At 36.6% G+C, this 21,207-nt stretch overlaps 1 protein-coding gene across 1 annotated transcript; it reads left to right on the forward strand.

The window, feature by feature from the left end:
• The first annotated feature begins 7,549 nt into the window (after positions 1-7,549).
• Positions 7,550-20,124, forward strand: LOC104118513 (probable LRR receptor-like serine/threonine-protein kinase At1g06840). Its single transcript, XM_009629769.4, has 21 exons — positions 7,550-7,800; positions 7,877-8,065; positions 8,726-8,876; positions 10,415-10,486; positions 10,633-10,704; positions 11,224-11,367; positions 11,526-11,597; positions 12,272-12,343; positions 13,245-13,319; positions 14,263-14,331; positions 14,851-14,919; positions 15,056-15,127; positions 15,282-15,368; positions 15,560-15,628; positions 15,725-16,224; positions 16,715-16,876; positions 17,761-18,044; positions 18,393-18,444; positions 18,741-18,991; positions 19,203-19,337; positions 19,635-20,124. The coding sequence occupies exons 2-21, from the start codon at positions 7,960-7,962 to the stop codon at positions 19,977-19,979; spliced, it is 2,859 nt and encodes a 952-aa protein (XP_009628064.1). The 5' UTR covers positions 7,550-7,800; positions 7,877-7,959; the 3' UTR covers positions 19,980-20,124.
• Positions 20,125-21,207: the final 1,083 nt, after the last annotated feature.

Raw genomic sequence — 21,207 nt, forward strand, 5'->3', positions numbered from 1 at the left:
ATATCTAGACGACTCTCTAGAAAAAGCACTCATGTTGTTTGATAGCTTGATGATTGATGATGAGGTTGAGGAGATAATGCATATCCTAGATGCATCATGTGCTTACATGCAAGGAATACACCCGTTTGAGCCCCTGAATAGGCCAAGTGGTCCCCCTCCAAAGCCGTCAATTGAAGAAGCTCCAAAATTGGAGCTTAAACCCCTACCCCCTCACCTTCAATATGCTTATTTGGGTAGTTCTGACACTTTACTTGTTCTTGTTTCTTCTCACTTGTCTAAATTTCAGGAAGAAAAGCTATTGAGGGTGCTACGTGAGCACAAGCGAGCAATTGGGTGGACAATGTCTGACATTAAAGGCATTAGTCCAGCTTTCTGCATGCATAAAATCCTCATGGAGGACGGACACAAGCCAAGTGTAGAGCAATAACGCCGACTAAATCCAATCATGAAAGAGGTGGTAAGAAAAGAAGTGATTAAGTGACTTGATGCAGGTATTGTATTTCCAATCTCTGATAGCAAATGGGTAAGCCCCGTTCAATGTGTGCCGAAGAAAGGGGGATGACTGTAGTAGTTAATGAAAATAATGACTTAATTCCTACAAGAACTGTCACTGGATGGAGAATTTGCATAGATTATAGAAAATTGAACAATGCCACCCGGAAAGACCACTTTCCCCTCCCTTTTATTGACCAAATGCTTGATAGGTTAGCTGGCCAGGAATACTACTGTTTCCTGGACGGTTATTCGGGGTATAATCAGATTGCTATAGCCCCAGAGGACCAAGAGAAAACTACATTTACGTGTCCTTATGGCACGTATGCGTTCAAGAGAATGCCCTTTGGTCTTTGTAATGCACCTGCGACTTTTCAAAGGTGTATGATGGCTATTTTTATTGACATGGTTGAAAGATTTGTAGAAGTGTTCATGGATGATTTTTCTGTGTTTGGATGTTCTTTTGATAATTATTTAATAAACCTTGATAAAGTGCTTGCTAGGTGTGAAGAGACGAACTTGGTGCTAAACTGGGAAAAGTGCCATTTCATGGTACGTGAAGGTATAGTTTTGGGGCACAAGGTGTCCAAAAGTGGTTTGCAGGTGGACAAAGCGAAGGTGGAGGCGATTGAAAAATTGCCCCCACCGACATCCGTCAAAGGCATTCGCAGTTTCCTGGGCCATGCAGGTTTTTATCGTCGTTTCATTAAAGATTTTTCGAAAATTTCTTCTCCTTTGTGTAGGCTTCTTGAGAAAGATGTGCCCTTCAAGTTTGATGATGCCTGTCTGAAAGCATTTGAGGAGCTGAAGGGAAGGTTGGTGACTGCACCAATTATCAATGGCCCAGATTGGGCGCAATCATTTGAGTTGATGTGCGATGTAAGTGACATAGCAATCAGAGATGTTTTAGGCAAAGGAGGGATAAAATCTTTCACTCCATTTATTATGCGAGCAAAACTATGAATCCAACTCAGATGAATTATACAGTTACTGAAAAGGAGTTGCTTGCAGTGGTGTGGGCGTTTGACAAGTTCAGATCCTATCTAGTGGGAACCAAAGTCATCATTTACACAGATCATTCAGCTATCAGATTCTTATTTGAAAAGAAAGACGCCAAGCCGAGGCTGATTCGTTGGGTCCTCCTCTTGCAAGAATTTGACTTAGAGATCCGAGATCGAAAAGGGATAGAAAATCAAGTGGCTGATCACTTGTCCAGATTAGAAAGTCGGAAACATGTAGCTGAAGGAGGGTCAATCAAAGAAACATTTCCTGATGAGCAGCTATTAGCAGTCACCTCGGGTGAAGCCCTATGGTATGCGGATTATGTGAATTTTATTGCAAGTGGGGTGACGCCACTAGAATTGACACTTGATAATAGAAGAAGATTCTTACATGATGTGAGGCTCTACATATGGGATGAGCCATTCTTATATAGGCAGTGCGCAGATCAGTTGGTGCGAAGGTGTGTTCCTGAGGAAGAGATGAATGCTATATTGCATGACTGCCATGCTTTGCCATATGGAGGTCATCACGGCGGGGATAGAATCGCCCAAAAAGTGCTACAATCAGGCTTCTATTGGCCAAAATTGTTTAAGGATGCACATGCCTTTGTTAAAAATTGTGACAGATGCCAAAGAACCGGAACTATCACGAGGAAGCACGAGATGCCCTTGCAAAATATTCTGGCAGTAGAGCTTTTTGATGTTTGGGGGATTGATTTCATGGGACCGTTCCCATATTCTAATGGGCACATGTACATCTTGGTGGCGGTCGACTATGTTTCTAAGTGGGTGGAGGCCATTGCTCTTCCTACTAATGACGCAAAAGTAGTGGTAAGCTTTGTAAAGAAGCACATCTTCACATGTTTTGGGACTCCAAGAGTGTTGATAAGCGACGGAGGAACTCACTTTTGTAACAAATTGCAGAATAATGTTCTTGCAAAGTATGGAGTTAAGCACAAGGTTTTCACTGCCTATCATCCCCAAACGAGTGGTCAAGTAGAAGTTTCCAACAGAGAGGTAAAGCAGATTTTGGAGAAAATAGTAAGTGGGAATAGAAAGGACTGGGCCGGGAAGCTGGATGATGCATTATGGGCATATCACACTGCATACAAGACCCCCATAGGTACTTCTCCATACAGGTTGGTTTATGGGAAGGCGTGCCACATGTCCGTTAAGCTTGAACACAAAGCCTGTTGGGTTATTAAAAAGCTAAATATGGAGATGGACTTGGCCGGTGAGAAGAGATTGCTACAACTCAACGAGCTTGATAAATTTCGATTGCATGCGTATGAAAATGCCAAATTGTATAAAGAAAAGACAAAAAGGTGGCATGATAAGCACATCCAACATCGTGAGTTTGAGCCAGGTCAAGAAGTTCTTTTGTTTAATTCGAGGCTAAAGCTTTTTCCCGAAAAGCTTAAATCTCGATGGTCGGGTCCGTTTGAAGTGGTTAGTGTGAAACCTCATGGGGCGGTGGAATTACGTGATACGAGTTCCAATGGGACATTCTTGGTAAATGGCCAGAGAGTAAAACACTATTGGGGTGGTGACATTGCACATCACAAGACCTCGATAGATTTGGTGGAGGCGCAAAGAACGTATTGTGTCGTGCCGCGACGTTAAATCAGGCGCTTGTTGGGAGGCAACCCAGCTTTACTGCTTTCTTTTATTTTTGTTTACTTTTTATTTTATTTTATTTTTATTTTTTTGTAGTATTTATTTTTGTTTTGTAGGATTATGAGCATAGGAAGCAAATCCATTAGAAGAGTGCAAAAGCGAGCTAGATGGTGAGGACTAAGTATGGGGTGCCCACACAAATGACGATGCCTGGGGGAAGTCTGAGTACCTCGTGAGCCGCTATTGCTTCGGCCTTTGGCCCACCAGGGAGTCTCGTTTACCCTCTTATTATTTATAGTGTGCATTGAGGATATTGCAAAATTTTAAGTATGGGGTGAGGAGATCGTTTGGATGAGTTTCTGTGCTATTTTAGCTTAGTTGTAGTACTCATTCTTAAGTGTAGTAGCTTTTGTGGAAAAAAAAATAAAAAAGTAGAAAAATTGGACTTTTCCCGACGATTGATCTCCTAGACAGTTTTCTTGAGGGTTTAAAGTCTAAACAAAAATCCAAAAATATGTCTTTTAAATTTTCTTTAGGTAGTAATAATCTCCTGTAGTTTTTCTTTGTGCCCCAGTTCTTTTCCATGGGATGTATTTTGAACCGGGTAGTAATTGTTTATTTTTAGAGTAGATTAGGAATTTAGGGAATAAAAGGAGCAAGAATGATGAACCTATGCGCCCTTGACTTGTTTGATAGTAGCATATTTATGCTTTGGCATGTGTAGTATCTTCTGTATGATTTGAAATTATTGATGATGCCTTGTTAAATTGGATAGCATGTTTTGTGGCGCCTATGTCTCGTTTACATGACTTATATTCACCTTGTGCTTAATGCTTAATATCTCGTTGCTCCGTGAATACTTACATTGTTTGAGAGTCGGAATGTGATCGTCCTTAGTGAGTCATGTGCCATGTGTGGTAAGGTTTTTATGTAGTCCATGTATTGTACTTGTGTCTAGAACTTGCCCGGTATGTGAGTTGAAGCGAAATTTGAGGTGATGCTCGGTTTGAAAAATAATTTTAGGCTTTCTTTGATCTTTTTGAGCTTATTGCTTATCATAAATAAAATTTATCCCTAGTTAACCATTTTGAGCCTATTGACTTTTATTTGGTACCCACATTACAAGCCTATACCCTTTTTATTCTTAATTGATATTATTTTGATCATTTTACCTCTTAAAACACTTTAATTGTTAGATGAGCGCTAAAAGAAGTAAGAAGGGACTAAGTGTGGGGTGACTTTTGAGTGGAACCAATGAAAGGAAGAAAGGTGCACTTGTTTTGTAAAATACAATATCACTAGAGGAAATTGAAAAAAAAAAAAGAAAAAAAAGAAGGAAAAATAGAAATGAATAAATTGTTGTCTTGTTCTTGCTAGTGGGTATGAACTAAAGTAATGCTTAAAGAAGAAGGGACTGTTTTTGGGGGTGATATTATTTGTGAAATTGAAGCGGTGTTGAAGAAAATACGCTTAAAGTAATTTTGTGATGTATTAAAGTGCTTAAGAGGGTGAGTCACTATTCCTTAAATATATCCTACCCGTCCATTAGCCCACATTACAACCATGAAAAAGTCCTAATTAATTTTAGATCGAACGAGCTTACATTAGTAGAGATTTACATTAAGGGCAAGCCTATGGTACTAATTGCATGCATGTGACTTCTTTGTGAGAGTGAGCGATTTTTTTGATATATGTGAGTCATTAAAATATATTTGATCATGAGATTCGAATATGTGGATTGAACTTGCTCTCTTGTTCTTGTTGTGAGGGCACATGGTTTCACGAGGGATAGGTAATGTTATTAGACTTCTCTATGATGTTGGGTGTTCAATCCATGAGTGCATTGTGACATTGAGTCGGTTTTTGAGGTTAGGATTGTTGTGAGCATGTTGTCTTTGTTTGAATATTTTTAAAGAATGACATAAGTAAAGGGAAGTGTATGCGATGCATATTCTAGAGCCTAATTGTAGCAAATAACCATGGTCATATGTGTAGTGTGCTTTGAATGATAAGAGCTTAATTTTGTTTCGTCTACTATATTAATGGTTTGTTCGAGGACGAACAAAGGTTTAAGTGTGGGGTGGTGATGTTGGGCATATTTTGATATGTGTTGATGTTACTTTACCCATGTTTTAACCGCTTTTTGATGCTATTTGATCTTTAAAATGCCCAATATGGTTTAATTATTGGTTTTATGACTAATTGAGTTGTGTGTGATGATTTAGGGTGTTTGGAGTGCAAAAATATGAAGAAAATGTGCTCTAGCTAGAGGAAGAGGGGTTGGATGCGTCACATCCAATCTAGAAAAAAAATCAGATTTTGTGCACCCTTAGCAGTGAAGTCGGCCCATAGTATCCGCACCTAGGCAAAGCTGAGATGGAGGAACAAAGGGTGGATGCGAACATGAGAAGTGGAGGACGAGGTGGATGTGACACATCCACCCCAGCATCAATTCCTAAAGCTGAGTCGGATTAGGAATATGAGAACTTTGGCCCACGACTTTTGTACGCAATATATAAGCCAAAAATGCCTCTTTTAGGGCATCTAACATATGGGGAAGGGGGAAGAAGCCACGACAAAGCTTGGGAACCACGGAATTCATCTTGAGTTCTTATTTTTCCTTCTTTTATTGATTTTTATGCACTCTTGTAAATTTTTTGATGATTGCATGAACATGAGTGGCTAAGAAACCTATTATTCTAGGGTCATGAGTATACATGAATGTGACGTTTGAAGTTTAATTTGACAAAGTTGATTTTATCATATTGGGTTGTTGATTTAATTCTGTTTTTAATTAATTTGCTGAGTAGCTAACAGTGAATTACTATCTACGAATCTGGAGTTGAACTCGAAAGTGGAAATTCTAGATTGTATATAGAATTAAATAAAGCAAGTTCTTGAACCCGGGCATCGGGGAATGGATTCGCAATTAGGATAGATATATACCTAATTGTCTTGCTTGGTTGAAATACAGGATGTGTAAATGCATTCTTGTTAATCTTAATTCCATAGACATATAGGCATTAAGTTAGCTTGAATAGGCGAGTAAGAACTCGATAGATTCTTATAAGTAATATCAACTCTGCCAATCAACAATCTAGATAAATCAATTAGTTATTTTAAGCTAAGAATGCAACATGATTGTTAGATAACCCGTGACCCTGGATTATTATCTCCTATTGATTGTTATTCGAAATTATTTAAGTGTTGTGGTTGATCTTTAGTATTTCATTACTTGATAGTTTTTAGGTAGTAAATTAGAAAATTATCTATTTTGTGAGAAATCGCTTGAATCGATAAGTTATTTGAGTTTGAGTTAGTCAAAAGTTAATCATAAGTCTTCGTGGGAACGATACTCTACTCATTACTATATTACTTGACGACCACGTATACTTGCGTGAGTGTGTTTGGTCGCAACAGAGGTATAAATTTATCCTACTCCAACCAAACAAAGTATAAATTTAATCCTAGACTTAATCCAGGATATCCCATCTTATCCACCTTATCTTATCAAATGTGAGATTATTTTATCCATCTTTCTTGTGGTATAAATTAGTCCTGGGATTATAATTCTAAGATTATAATCCGGGATAATTTAGTCTGCGTACCAAACGGCCCTTGAATTATTATGCATATGTTTGTACAGGAAACTATTCATTGTTTAGTCTGCTGTGTTTGCCCTAGCAATGCAACATTTTATGTTTGAACCCAAACGTTGGATTAACTATGTTAAGATTATTTTTCCTTACACATAAACATCCTTAAGGCGAATTACACATGTCTGGCGTTTGGACGACTTTGAAATATTTTGTGGAGAAGTTTCTAAAGAAAGTGACTGAAAAATAAAAATGTGTTTAGATAGCTGTTGTCTTTGAATGGTTTTGCTTAATATGTTCCCAAAAGCTTTTAAAGAAAGTCCACAACGCTTATATGCCAACTTTTTTGAAAGACTAGAAAAAGAAAAAAAAAAAAACAAACGCTTACATCTTTTCCACACAAACAAATTTGTAAGTAATTTGAACTTGTCAAAAGAGGAGTACTAAAGTTAACACCAAATGCAATTTTGGTTTTCCTAAATATGTTCAATTATGCTGCTGCAGAGTTCCTAGTGTGAACTGCCTAGGTATCCAAGATACCCTTTTGACTCAACTGATGTATTAGTTCATAGTATATTTTATATTATCGTGAATTATAAAATACGATAGCATGTTGAAGTTATTATTTTTATCAAATTATCATAAAAATTTATCTATACTTATTTTACAAATAAAATAATTTTATAAATATTATTAGCACGGTCAGTAGCATAAGTTCTTTTCTTTACATAGAATTTCTAGCCAATCTCTCTCTTGTTTTGTTGTCATTATATGATTGCTGCACAACACCTACCCCTCAACCTCACCCCCTTCAAAAGTCAACATACCAGCTGAACACTGAATTAGTTGAAGCAAAAGGAGGCTTTCAATATTTTAAAAACATCAGTAAAGAAATTAATAGTATTGATTAATGGGAGTTGGCTGCTGCTCTCATCAGCCATTCCATCATGCTTCTTTTATCTACCAGCTACATCACCTCCATTGGCGACCAAGTCAGCATTTTGCCAATGTCTTTCTTTTTCGGTTCCTTGTCTATACCAACAAAGAACCACTCCCGTTTTCCTCGTTATTTCTCTACTTACAACAAAACCGCTGTAAGTATTAATGCAATTCAAAGGTTTTGTCTCTTTTTTTATTTTGGCTTACTTTTTGCTTTTTTGACCATATCAGGGGAAAAGGGGCTGAAATTATAGCCTTTTAATTTCTGGATGTGAGAGCTGTTTGACAATCTTGGGAAATTAGCTATTTTTGGGATGTCTGGTTCTAAAGTTTCCCTTATTGGGATCAGTTTGATTCTATGGGTTTGCTGGTCTTTGCTGTTTACAGGGGCAGATAGCCAAGTTACTCATCCAGATGAAGGTAACTTTTTAATCTTTTCCTTTTTGATCATCTTTATTTCTACATCCTTATTTGAGTGCCCATTTAAGGTTCTCTCTCTTTCATATGTTACATTAATTGTAAACTCTGAGATTTATTAATAGTATGATTAACATTATTTGATGCCGTAAGAGGCTAATTAACATCTCTGGCTGTTGTGCAAAACTAACTGTAGTGGACTTTTTATTTATATTTGCATGAGATGATTTAAATGAAGTAACACGGCCGGTGAGGATTCATATAAGCCGACCCTAACTTGTTTAGGATCGAGGCGTAGTTGTTGTTGTTGTTGTATAGATTGTCCAAGGTCTAGCAACTTGTTAGAGCAGCTATAAGGAAGAAATTGTTGATGTACTGAATTTATTTGTTTTCAAGATTTTCTTGTGGAGGAATCTTTCTTTTGTCTTTCTGTTATATATTTGATGGTGGGGTGAGGGCACGGGGGTTCTGAACAGCTTCAATGGTGTAAAGAGGAATATAACTGAACTATAAAACGGCTGTCAGTATTTGCACCCCTGCATGCCTGTTACCCCAAGCAACTGGGAAGTGCTGAGATGTCCAAGTGCAGGTGTTTCTATAATGCTGCAGTTCTTCTTACTTTTGACATGAGAAGTGTGGTAACTCTTGAATTTATGTGTGCAGTAAAAGCATTACGTGCCATCAAGAAAAGTTTGGTTGATCCAAATGGGAATCTCAGTAACTGGAGGATAGGAGATCCATGTAGGTCAAATTGGACTGGAATTTTGTGCTACAAAGAAACAAACAATGACGGTTACCTTCATGTTCGAGAACTGTAAGACCTTCCTATCATACTTGAGACTACCTCTTGCTACTGCATCAGGAGTATGGATGTTGTCAACGTGCTTAACTTTTCCAACACTGTACTTAATATATGGATTGCTGCAGAATAATTATGGTTTCCCTGAGTTGGTTCTCAATATGTATATCACGTTGTTTATTCTTCTGAATTTATGCCGTTTTGCCTTTATTACTTGCTTCCAAATCTGTTATTGAATTGGGGGATGTTAGTTGAATCTCTCTGTTTCTCTGGTAGCTAGTTGCTAGCTCACAGTGAAAGAAGTTCACTCCCTTTGGTAAAGTAGGCGAAGTACGCATATAAACCACTTTGCCATAGACTCAATTAGAACAATGCAAAGGAGGCGAATTAGAGAAAGGAGGGGCGAGCTTTAATTAAAGCAGGTGTGGAGCTTCTCATAGAGAGTTAGAAAGCGACACCTCGTTCTGGAGGATATGAGTGGAGAATTGTCACTGGACTTAATCCAAATAGTCATGACCTATTGGATCAATATCGTCACTGTAAATCTTGCGTAATAAGTCTATTCCAGTTTGTCTCAACAAATAGGCGGCATACTTTTTTAGTTCTATTATGGATTCTACAAATATAAGTAGAGACAAAGCATCTGAAGTTCTGAACTGAACTGGAGATTTGAAATTGTTTCAGCAAAATGAAAGTAATGATTGAAAGAAAGCGAAGCCATCATGTAATGTCTCAAATTCACGCTTGGGTCCCAAGAAGAGACTTTGGAAATTGCTTTAGACTCTTATTCACACAGCTGAAAGTTTAAATTATTGCTATTGAAAACCTATTGAGCATCCCACTATCTCATATTTCAAGGATCTAAACCTGAGAGCCTGCATATCCTCCCAATTGTCTTTGTTATCTACTTGGTGTACCATGGACGTCCAAAGTCATCAAGCACCTATTGTCTAGCATTCATAATTCGCATCAACAAGGTCACTGGGGTTTGCATAATTGCATTAATAGATCATTACATCAATGTTCTGCTGAGGGGTAATATAACAAATAGATTATTGTCAACAGAGAGACCGTTGTTGTTGTTGTATTATTGTCAACAGAGAGACCGTCTGACATGCAGCTGGTTTCGCGCTCACACAAATATTCACCTTCTAGTTCTACAATCCTAAATGAATTAATAAAAATGACAAATGACGATGTGTGTACTAGCTAATTTTCAATAGTTGGACAAGGAAGTTCTGAAGTGGTAAGATTAAAATTGAGAAGCCCTCTTGCCTTACAGGATCCTAGTTGTCTATAAGGAGCAGAGACTTTGAATACTTTGTGATTTTACAAACCTTTTCTGCATAGAAAGATGATTGTCTCACATAAATTTTAGTGTCTTAAGTTTGAATTCTTTACCTTAAATGCATTGGTTGTCATGATGTTTGTAAACATTTTAATATTGCTTGAAACAAGGGATGGGCGATCATTCTCGAGATTGATGACATCTCAGTAGACTCTGTTTCAATAATATGCAATGTCATAAGTTCTTGAATTTCTCCTCTTAACAGGCAATTACTGGATATGAATCTGTCAGGAAAATTGTCATCGGAGCTTGGCCGCTTATCTTACATGAAAATATTGTAAGTTTGGATATTTAACAAATGCGTTTCTCTTTTGGAAGGTTTCTGCTTTGCAAAATGTTTTCAGTAATAGGTTCTTTACATTGTAGTTTATCTTTCTGTCCTTTATTTATCTGCTAACTTTTTGTTTCCATTTGTCCTAAAAGGGATGTAATGTGGAATGCAATTACTGGGACAATCCCAAAGGAGATAGGAAATATCAAAACACTTGAATTATTGTAAGTTAAAGTTCTTTCTTACTATTCCCTGCTTTTTCCTGAAATTATGACTTCCTTTATATAGTTGACTCTTTCCTAGAAGTTCTACATGAGGGAATAGTTGAAGTGTGTGACCATCTCATCTAAAAGCTTAGCGGTTAGAGAGAGCACACTTCTATTTACTTAATTATGTCTTCAACACGCCCCTTCACGTGCGGGCTTTTTTTTTTTTTTGATGAGCCAAGCGGTGGAATTGTTTTTGATATTGGGTGGCGGTGAGAGTCAAACCCAGGACCTCTGCTTGCTCTATACCATGTTGAAGTGTGTGACCATATCATCTAAAAGCTTAAGCTGTTAGAGAGAGCATAATTCTGTATACTTAATTATGTCTTCAACAGGAATGAGCAAATTTCTATGGATATTGGGACAATTCCCACGTATATTGATTCAGAATAATATTACATGTTGCTACCTAATAATTTTCTCTGGTTCTTATTTATTTATTTATTTATTCGTTCGTTTTTCTTTTTACGGTTTCAGGCTTCTCAATGGAAATCAATTGACAGGTTCTTTGCCTGAAGAGCTTGGTTATCTTCCCAACTTGAACAGGATACAAATTGATCAAAATCATATATCAGGGCCCTTACCTGTATCATTTGCAAATTTGAAGAAAACAGAACATTTGTAAGAGTTTTCTCGAGATGAATGATTACTAACTTCCTTATAGCCCCACACCACCTTTTCGGTCGCTTGATGCCACTTGCATCGCTGTCATCAGATTTGCCGTTTTCTTATTTACTGATTTATATCTTTCCATAATCTGATTTTGTTTTCCTGTCCAGCCACATGAATAACAATTCGATAAGTGGACAAATTCCACCTGAGCTATCTAAACTTCCAAAGCTACTTCACTTGTAAGTGACATATGATTCTTTAACGTTTTTAATGCCTGAAAAGTCCTTCAAGTGGTTTAAATTAAGATGTCTCTCGGGGCTTAACTAGAAATGTTGCTTTTATAAATGATACTCTTTGATAGGATTCCTTTCTCTCTCATGGCTCACTCTTTGTTTGGTTCAAGGAAAAGGAGGGGACTAAATGATGATTATATCTGTCTCTTCTTACTATTTGCAAGCAACTCGCCCTCTCTTTCAATTTGAGGAATTAAAAAACTCCCGTCCACTCTTACTGAATCAAAATTCATTTGATAAATACTACATGAGATTGAGACCAAAAAGATAAGCCAGAAAATGTTCATTTGAAAATACCTTGATTATCATGATACAAAGGCCTCATTAATATCAATTATTGCACTGTAACATTGTATGTAAAAGTGACTTTTTTTATAGATAGATAAAGATGACTTGTTAGAGTGTATGTAGTTTTGATCTATTTAATAAAATGGTAGCCCGGTGCAGTAAGCACATCCTATGCGCGGGGTTCCGAGAAGGGCCTGACCACATTGGGTCTATTCTACGCAACCTTACCTTGCAATTCTCTCGTGTTTTTTATCTTTTCAATTTGATGAATATTATTTAGAAGTGTGTTTTGTATTATAAAGGACTTATTGCCTTTTTGCTTCATTTTCCAGGCTGCTTGATAATAACAACTTATCGGGTTACCTTCCGCCAGAGCTTGCTCAAATTCCAAATTTGCACATACTGTATGCTATCTTTCTTTGCTATGTATATAGTGCTATTTGGATTACTGATATCAGGACGCCTTTTCATTGGTGATATAACTTTAGTGCGGCGGTACTTTTCTCTTGATTTTGGAAGAGGTTTTCCTTACATGAGATTGTGGAAAGGTGATGTAAATTGAAATTCCGTTGCAGATATAGAAAGGGGAGAAGGCAGTTGCAACAATTAGAAATTTTCAAACACCTAGAGATCCTTATTTCAGGCTCTGTTTGTTGAAGTAGCTATTGATTAAGAGGTGTCACGCTCATCACATAAGACTAGTCTTGACACAGAGATTGAAATATTAATCTAAAGCATGTTCGAAGTATAAATACAGGATATCTTAGATGTATCTTTTCGACCTTTGGTAAAGCAATACTTGGTAAAATCGATAGAAATAATAATCATGAGAGTTGCCACTATCACGACCTATCATTGCTGTGAAGAGTATCCCTTCAGCCTATCAAAATACTTTATGGTACTTGCAAAAGATGAAAAAGTTCTTGTTATTTATCAAGGAAACAGTTGAGAATTGTTTCTTTCGGGTATAAAAGACTAGAGCGCATAATGAATGAAAGAGTATGATGTTGAATCAATTTCTGGGCATAGTTATCACCTATAAGATCAATATATGATATGAAATGTCATGTTACATATGCATGTTAATTCTGACATAGATATAAACAGGGACCATATTTTTCTAATGGAGATTTGACTTGAAAAGGATCCAGCTTATAAAATGGGACTAATCTTTTGTAGGAGATGTCTATGTACATATCTGTTCTCGTCTATTTTACTGTCTCAAATTTTATTCTTTCGGCTCTAACTTCCTTTTATTCTGCAAGCATGAACGTACTTATATTTAATTTTACTCTTATAATGCAGTCAGCTTGATAATAACAACTTTGAAGGAAGTCAGATACCTGAGTCATATGGGAATATGTCACGTTTGTTGAAACTGTAAGTCCATTTAAAGCTCCTCTTTGTGCTGAATATGATTTTAAGTATGGCATGATGATAGAACTGATTATTTATGTCCAGTGGGTGCATAAACCATAACTTCAAAAGGTTTTGTGTCACCAGCTCTTTTATAATCTTCCTGCGAATAAGAAAGAATATTTAAACTATTTCCAATCAACATCTATTTTCATAGTTTTTTTTATCTACTATGGGTTTTGAGACTGCATTGGGTGCATCCAGGTATATGCTTGTAGATTGTAGAATAGTTCTTTGGTGGTAAAACCTCTTATTTAACGTATTATAGAATTGCTAGCAAAAGTGAATGATAAAGCACATTATCTTAAAATATAGAAGTATTGCAGTATATAGCCTGTAATTTCTAGTTAATTGTGTCATTAGAACAATGGTTCAAAGTTGATTAGGATTTCCTGATGATGTTTGCACCAATGGTGGTTCACCTTGTTACTATTCGGCAGCAAAGTAATAGCTAGCCAGTATCTGAAGCAGCCAGTGGAATAACGTTGAAGTTACCAATCAAAAGAAAAAAGAAAATGGCTGAAGAAACAGGATGAAAAAATTATGAAAGAGGTGGAAGAAAAGATTAGTTCATCCTAACCTCAAATACTAGTAACAAGTAACAGGAAACAAATACTATAAGATATAATTTATTCACCTGTTTTCTGTAAAGCTTAAATATATCAAGGTAAGAACTTTTTAAGTTAGATATTCTCGAACCACTGAATGTGTTGACAGTTTCAGTAGCTTATATTTTTGCATCTTTCTGATTTTAAGCAAGTATTTTACTCTTTCATGCTTCATTTTTCTCAAAGTAGTGAAAACCTCATTTGTTTCAAGAAAGTAGCAAAAACATTGCATGGATATTAGTACTATTTCGTGAGATCTTATATTAACTTGAAGTGATTCCGCTTTTTCATTCTTCCAGGAGTCTAAGGAACTGTAGCTTACAGGGACAACTTCCAAATCTGGGCAACATACCGAACCTTACTTACATGTAAGAATATATTCCAAGTTCTACGTCTGTGCAAACTAGTGGTGGCAAAATGGTGAAAAGAAAAAAGTTATCCACCCATATTATCCATTAAAAAATGGGTTGGATAATGAACTTTTTAAAAACGGGTCAATCATGGATAAGAACCATATTATCCACTTAGAAAATGGATAACTAATGGGTTTAACTTTTACATTTGTAAAGCCTCAAATTGGGGGTTCCTCAAGCTTAGGAGACTAAATTTTCCCAATAGTGATTATATTCAAGAAGCCATGGAAAATATGGCCGTTTCCCACCCCTAGTGCAAACTATAAGGGCATTCGTACACTCTTTTACATTGCAATGCATTTTTAATGGAGAAATCAAATGTTAATAATCAGGATTCACTTGAGGGAACACAGATCATTTGCTTTAGGCTAAGAGAGGCATCACTTAAGACCAATATCCAATGTAAATACCCTTTTTGGTTATTACTTGCATTTGCAACCATGCATATTCTAATTAATTAATTTCGCATTTCAGAGATCTCAGCTTTAACCAGCTAAGTGGACCCATTCCATCAGAAAAGCTTAGTGACAATATTACAACAATGTAAGAGCTTGATTCATTTTTGCTGTAAGCTTTATCATGAGTTATTATCTAGCAACTGCTTCCTTAAATGATATTGTCGGGTCCATGATACTGTTGATCTCTCATTTTCTGAAGCAATTTCTTCTGATTGTGGCAGTGATCTGTCATACAACAACCTCAACGGAACTATTCCTTCAAACTTTTCAGGCCTTCCCCATTTGCAGAAAGTGTGAGCATTATTTCCTCTGCTTTTTATCATTTTTGTTGCTCTAGAAGCAGGCTTTTTATTAAATTATTTCGTTATTTCATTACCATTCAGGGTAAATAGCTCACTACAAATATCCATCCAATATAATTACTTTATTATTTTATTCTGTTGTCAGGTCACTAGCAAACAATTCATTAAGCGGTTCTGTTCCATCAATAATTTGGCAAAATAGGACATTCAACGCAACAGAGACACTTATCTTGTAAGAATTGAGATTTGGAGAGATCCACATTTGCTTCTAAATTTATCATGAAACCAAAGATTTGTTCCTATAACAGCATGTTCCTTTTTGCTATCCTAATTCTTAATTTTTCCTATATGTCTAGTCTTTAATAACTCCATAGTTTGTGATCAGTACGAGTCTAGTTAAAATGTATCTGCTGCATACTGCAGGGATTTGCGGAGCAATAAGCTTTTGAATATCTCAGGAACTTTGGTTGTCCCACAAAATGTCACTGTTAGGTTTGTTTTTGGCATATAATCTTCATCTTCAGTAATTCCTCTTCGTTTAAAGATACAAATGCAACATCTTACCTTCTCATCTTATTGTTCTTCTAGTCTTCAAGGAAATCCGTTGTGTTCAAATTCTGTCCTATTCAAGTTTTGCGAACCTTACAATGGGGATGCCGATGGCACCTTGCAATTGGCAAACAACACTGATTGTCCTCTTTTGGCATGTCCTCCTCCCTATGAATATGCCCTGCCATTTCCTACTTGCTTTTGTGCTCTACCTCTGCTTGTAGGATACAGGCTAAAAAGTCCTGGGTTTCATGATTTTCGACCATACGTGCATAGGTTTGAGTGGTATATCACGTCTGGTCTTAAGCTGAATCAATCTCAATTACGCCTTAATACATTTGCACTGGAAGCTGGTCCCCGTGTGAGGATGTACTTGAGGATTTTCCCCATCTTTGTTGATAACAGCAGCTCTCATTTGTTCAATAAAAGTGAGGTCCTAAGACTCCGGAGCATGTTCACTGGGTGGCTGATTCCTGATAATGATTTTTTTGGACCTTATGAACTTCTCAATTTCACCCTACTTGCAGATTATAGAGAATGTATGTATGCCTCCTTCCTTAATAAATCATAGTTGTCCAAGGAGTAGTCAATGGAGAGGAAAATTAAACCCTCCACATCTTGATTGCTTAACTTTTTCTATATATGTCTCTTATTTCTGTTCTTTATGATTTACTCTTAACTGACGTTCACTTGTGAACTTTTAAGAAATCTTTAGCATGACTGAATCTGTTCTCTTGCCTTTGTAAGTAAAAGATCGTGATATATATAACTTGTCAATGTGATTAACTTATTTTGATGAGTGAATATTTCGGTCTATCTCTTGCTTCTTCTTGTACTTCTCCTTTGCTTGTGCATGATATTCCTTTGTTGATGACTTAATTGTTGGGCCATACTTTGGGTGGCTTACCAATCCTTAATGCAATTATGGAAGGGAACAATAGACATGATATCATATTTATCGAAGCATTTAATGGCAAAGTATAGCTATTTGTGTCCTTGTGATATGTACCTTTTACTGTTTTTTTGCAGTCATCCCCCCTCCTTCATCATCTAGTATTAGCAAGGGAGCTCTTGCAGGAATCATACTAGGGGTAATTGCTGGTGCAGTCACAATATCGGCATTCGTATCACTCGTCATATTGAGATTGCATATGAAGAAGCACCACCATGCCGGTTCAAAACGGAACCTATGTGAGTATACTACAGTTACTGATCTTGAAGTTGGTATTCTAAGTCATCCTTTCTCTTTTCATTTTAATTTAGGACCTTTTATGTATCCTCTCTCTTTTCATTTTAATCTAGGACCTTTTATGTTGTGGTGCTTTCAGTGACTAGCATTTTAAGTTATTGAAGACAATACATTCTCATACGTCTTTACCACTTGGATTACATTTTTTTACCAAGATAGCTAATCATGAAACTGAAAGAGACATTGAATTATAGATGCTATATAGAATGATGAAGATACAGTGATGTTAAATTAGATTTGTTTATATAGAACGATGAAGATACAGTCTCCAGTTGAAAATATACTGAAATTTCAAAAAGTATTATAATGAGCATGTCATCTCTGCAAAGAAATAAGAGATGTTAGATCCAGCTATGGTTTTCATTTGTAAATATCCTTGAAGACTAAGAGCCCGTTTGGATGGGCTTATTTCAAGCGACTTTTTAGCCAAAATAGCTTTTAAGCCATAAGTTAGGAATTCTAGATTTTGGCTTGTTTTTGTCATATTAGCTTAAAAAGAAGTGCTTAAAAACACTTTTTTACTTTATCCAAACACTACAAAATGGCTTAAAAGCACTTAAAATAAGCCCATCCAAAGGGGCTCTAAGATCTTCTCTTTCATCTAGAAAGTTAGCCTAGTTCATGAGCTTACCGATTGACAGCATAATCAACTCTTGTTAGTGTATCTTATCTTGCATATCATTAGTACACAGTTGAAAAGTACACATTGCTTTTAGGCCTGCAAATTATGTAAATCCCAATCTCAACTCTGATTCCATGAAGGTGGAGATTATGCTATACTGTCTCAAACGTCTTAAAGTTATAAGCCCACGTTTTTGTTTTGCAGTGTCAAAAATCTCTGTCAAAATTGATGGTGTTAAGGAGTTCAATTTTGATGAATTGACACTGGCGACCAAAAATTTTAACAACTCCAGCCTTGTTGGACAAGGAGGGTATGGAAAAGTTTATAAAGGTACTTTAACTGATGGGACAGTTGTAGCCATTAAACGAGCTCTAGAGGGATCGTTACAGGGCCAAAAGGAGTTTCTTACAGAAATTGAACTACTATCTAGGCTACATCACAGAAACCTTGTCTCTTTACTTGGATACTGTGGTGAAGAAGGTGAACAGGTACTTTATTACTTCAATCGTTGATCCAAAGTTTAACATATCTTACCATCATGAACAAATATCAAATGGAGCAGTATGCTGAATTTATTAAAACCAAAAAATTCGTTTTTACACCGGAAGGGAAAAGGCAATAGATGACTCCTACAAGCACATGCACATGCACATGCACATTTACAAACGGATACAGATTTAAGAGATGATTTTGAGCTAGCAAATAATTGTTGGACTATTTTAATGTTCTGATGGCTAATACTATTTTGCCTCTGGCTGATTATAGGTCTTTTCTTTTTCTTCTTCTTTATATATACTTGTCTGTAACCTTTTGGCAATGATGTGCTTTACCTGCAGATGCTGGTATACGAATTTATGCCTAATGGTACTCTGAGAGATCACATATCTGGTAAATAACTATATAATTCACATTGTTATTGCCTCCATTTATTTGTGCAAATCTTTTCCTTTTAGCACTTCATTTTGATAAGCAAAGAAACATGTAAGTATGCAAATGATAAACTGATTGACAACTGCTGGCCTTGCCCCCAACAACCCCACCAAAATCCCTTCCAATGAAGATAGTAGTAAATCAAACTTACTACTGTTTAGTCTTAGGTGATTGCTTTGAGGGGAAGCACTAGCAGAAATCAAGTCTTTCACCATATCAACTTGGATTTAATGGGTTAACTTGTGATGTGACAGGTAAATGTAAAGAACCTCTAAGTTTCGCTATGCGATTGAGAGTCGCCCTGGGTTCAGCTAAGGGCATACTCTACTTGCACACAGAGGCTGATCCTCCCATATTCCATCGAGATATCAAGGCAAGCAATATATTGCTAGACTCTAAATTTATTGCCAAGGTGGCTGACTTTGGACTTTCACGGCTCGCTCCAGTCCCAGATCTTGAAGGGACTCTGCCTGCTCATGTATCAACAGTTGTTAAGGGCACTCCGGTGAGCTTTGATTGTTCAAGAAAGTAGATACTTTAAGCAAAATCATCCCCTAATATGATGTTTATTTTTGTCATCCTACCTTCCGATATACTTAAGAATTCTGTAAGAGGAAAGTAAGCAGATGGTTGTCCAATTACCGTATGCACAAAATTAACTCAAACAAAGTTCCTCCAACTGACAAATTTGTAACTCTAAGACCTGTTCTCTGCAGGGATACCTTGACCCAGAGTATTTCCTAACTCATAAGTTGACAGACAAGAGTGACGTTTACAGCCTTGGTGTTGTATTCCTTGAGCTGCTCACTGGAATGCAGCCAATTTCACATGGCAAGAACATTGTTCGGGAGGTACTGTCTTACTGCTTGCCTGTCCACAATTAGGCTAACATATATATTCTGTCTAAATTCGTTTGTCATCTAGACATTTCCATATTCTCCAGAGTAAGCCAGGAGACATTGTCTTGGAAGTGTTAAAACATAGGGGATTTGAGGAATAAGCTCAAGGTTATTCGTGCAGATTCCACCTTCACACGGGCTATGCTTGCCTCTTCCTGAAAATAACTAATTCAAAAAAACATACTACATTTCACATAATTTAGTTCCTGTTGTATGATCTCATGGATATATTGTACTGGATATCTACAGGTCAACCTTGCATACCGTTCTGGTATGATATTCAATGTTTTTGATGATCGGATGGGATCTTATCCTTCGGAATGTGTGGAAAAGTTCATTAATCTGGCTCTCAAATGCTGCCAAGAAGAGACAGAAGCTCGGCCATCAATGGCAGAAGTGGTTCGAGAACTGGAAAACATACGGCTTATGATGCCCGAATCCGACTCTATAATTAGAGATTCCCTGGTCACTGATAGTGAAAAGGATAGCAGCACTCCATCCTCAACCTCAGCTATGAAGTATCCTTATGTTTCAGCTGATGTGTCCGGTAGTGACCTTGTCAGTGGTGTTGTTCCTTCCATTCATCCTAGGTGATAGATATTTCAGCCTCTTGCTCCTATGTACAGTCCATTATAAATATTACATACCATATGGTAGTATTTTTCTAACCCTTAGCCAATGCTTGTAACATTATATATAGCATCCAACATAGTTAATGTGCAGGATTTTTTCTTGAGTATCTTGTTTGAACTTGTTAAGTCAAATCGATGTCTGCTTACTTTTTTTTTTTTTCTGTACTCAGTCAGACACAAGATTTGACCTTGTACAAGTGACTGAGCTACATGTTATTTACCCCATTTTCTGGGAGTAATAGTAGTTGTTCTTATTTCCAAATTTGAAAAATGTGAATATTCTTTCTAATTACTTGTGCTATATTGTTAAAGGGGTGAATAGTCTTGAGTAAGGGATGTTCAAATAATAAGAGGTGAACTATTGGAAAAAGATAGAAATGGCCTGATTTACAACTACTAATTGATAACTAGCCACAATTTCAAAAGTAATCGAAATTTAATCACTTTTTCTTGTAAAAACAATATTTGTACAAAAACACCCTTAAAAATCTGGAAAAATTCCAGTATAATATTTTGGAGTTCAAATTTTTTACTTATGAGATTCCAGCATAATGCGTTAGAATTTCATAATGTGCTGGAGTTCAACATAATATACTAGAAGTTTATACGCAGGAGCTTCATAGCCCATCATATTATGCTGAAGTTTTTCGTATTTTAGCTAGGGTATTTTTGTCCTGATTTTAGTTCCGCATAAAATAGTGGCTATTTTCCAATGACTTTGCAAATGCTGACTATTGTTCAATTATCAATCCGAAAATTGACTATCTATTTTCAAGGCACTATTCGAACATGAAAAATAAAAACGAATACATCATCTAGGAGGGTAAAGTTCTTATTGAAGCTGAGCATTCACCTTTTGACAATAAGGCAGTAAGTGCTGTAATTACTTTAGCAAAAAGGACACTTAGAGCCCCATTTGAATATTTAAAGGCAAAAATGCTCCTTTTTGAAAATGACCCAATTTGACCCAATTTAACATTTATTACTCGCGTGCCCCACCTTTCCCACGCGATGCTTGTGCCTTCTCCCCCTTTCTCACGTAACGTGGGTTTGCAGTTTCTCGCAAACGTAGTTCAATTTTTTATGCGAATCCTTCCTTGCCGCAGAGCATTGTGCAGATTTTTCCTTCAAAATCTTCGTTTTTTATTTTTTCTTTCCTCCTCCTCTAAAGTTTTGAAATGTAAAGCTTT

Source organism: Nicotiana tomentosiformis, chromosome 7 (assembly GCF_000390325.3).
Source record: "Nicotiana tomentosiformis chromosome 7, ASM39032v3, whole genome shotgun sequence".
Lineage (NCBI taxonomy): Eukaryota > Viridiplantae > Streptophyta > Magnoliopsida > Solanales > Solanaceae > Nicotiana > Nicotiana tomentosiformis.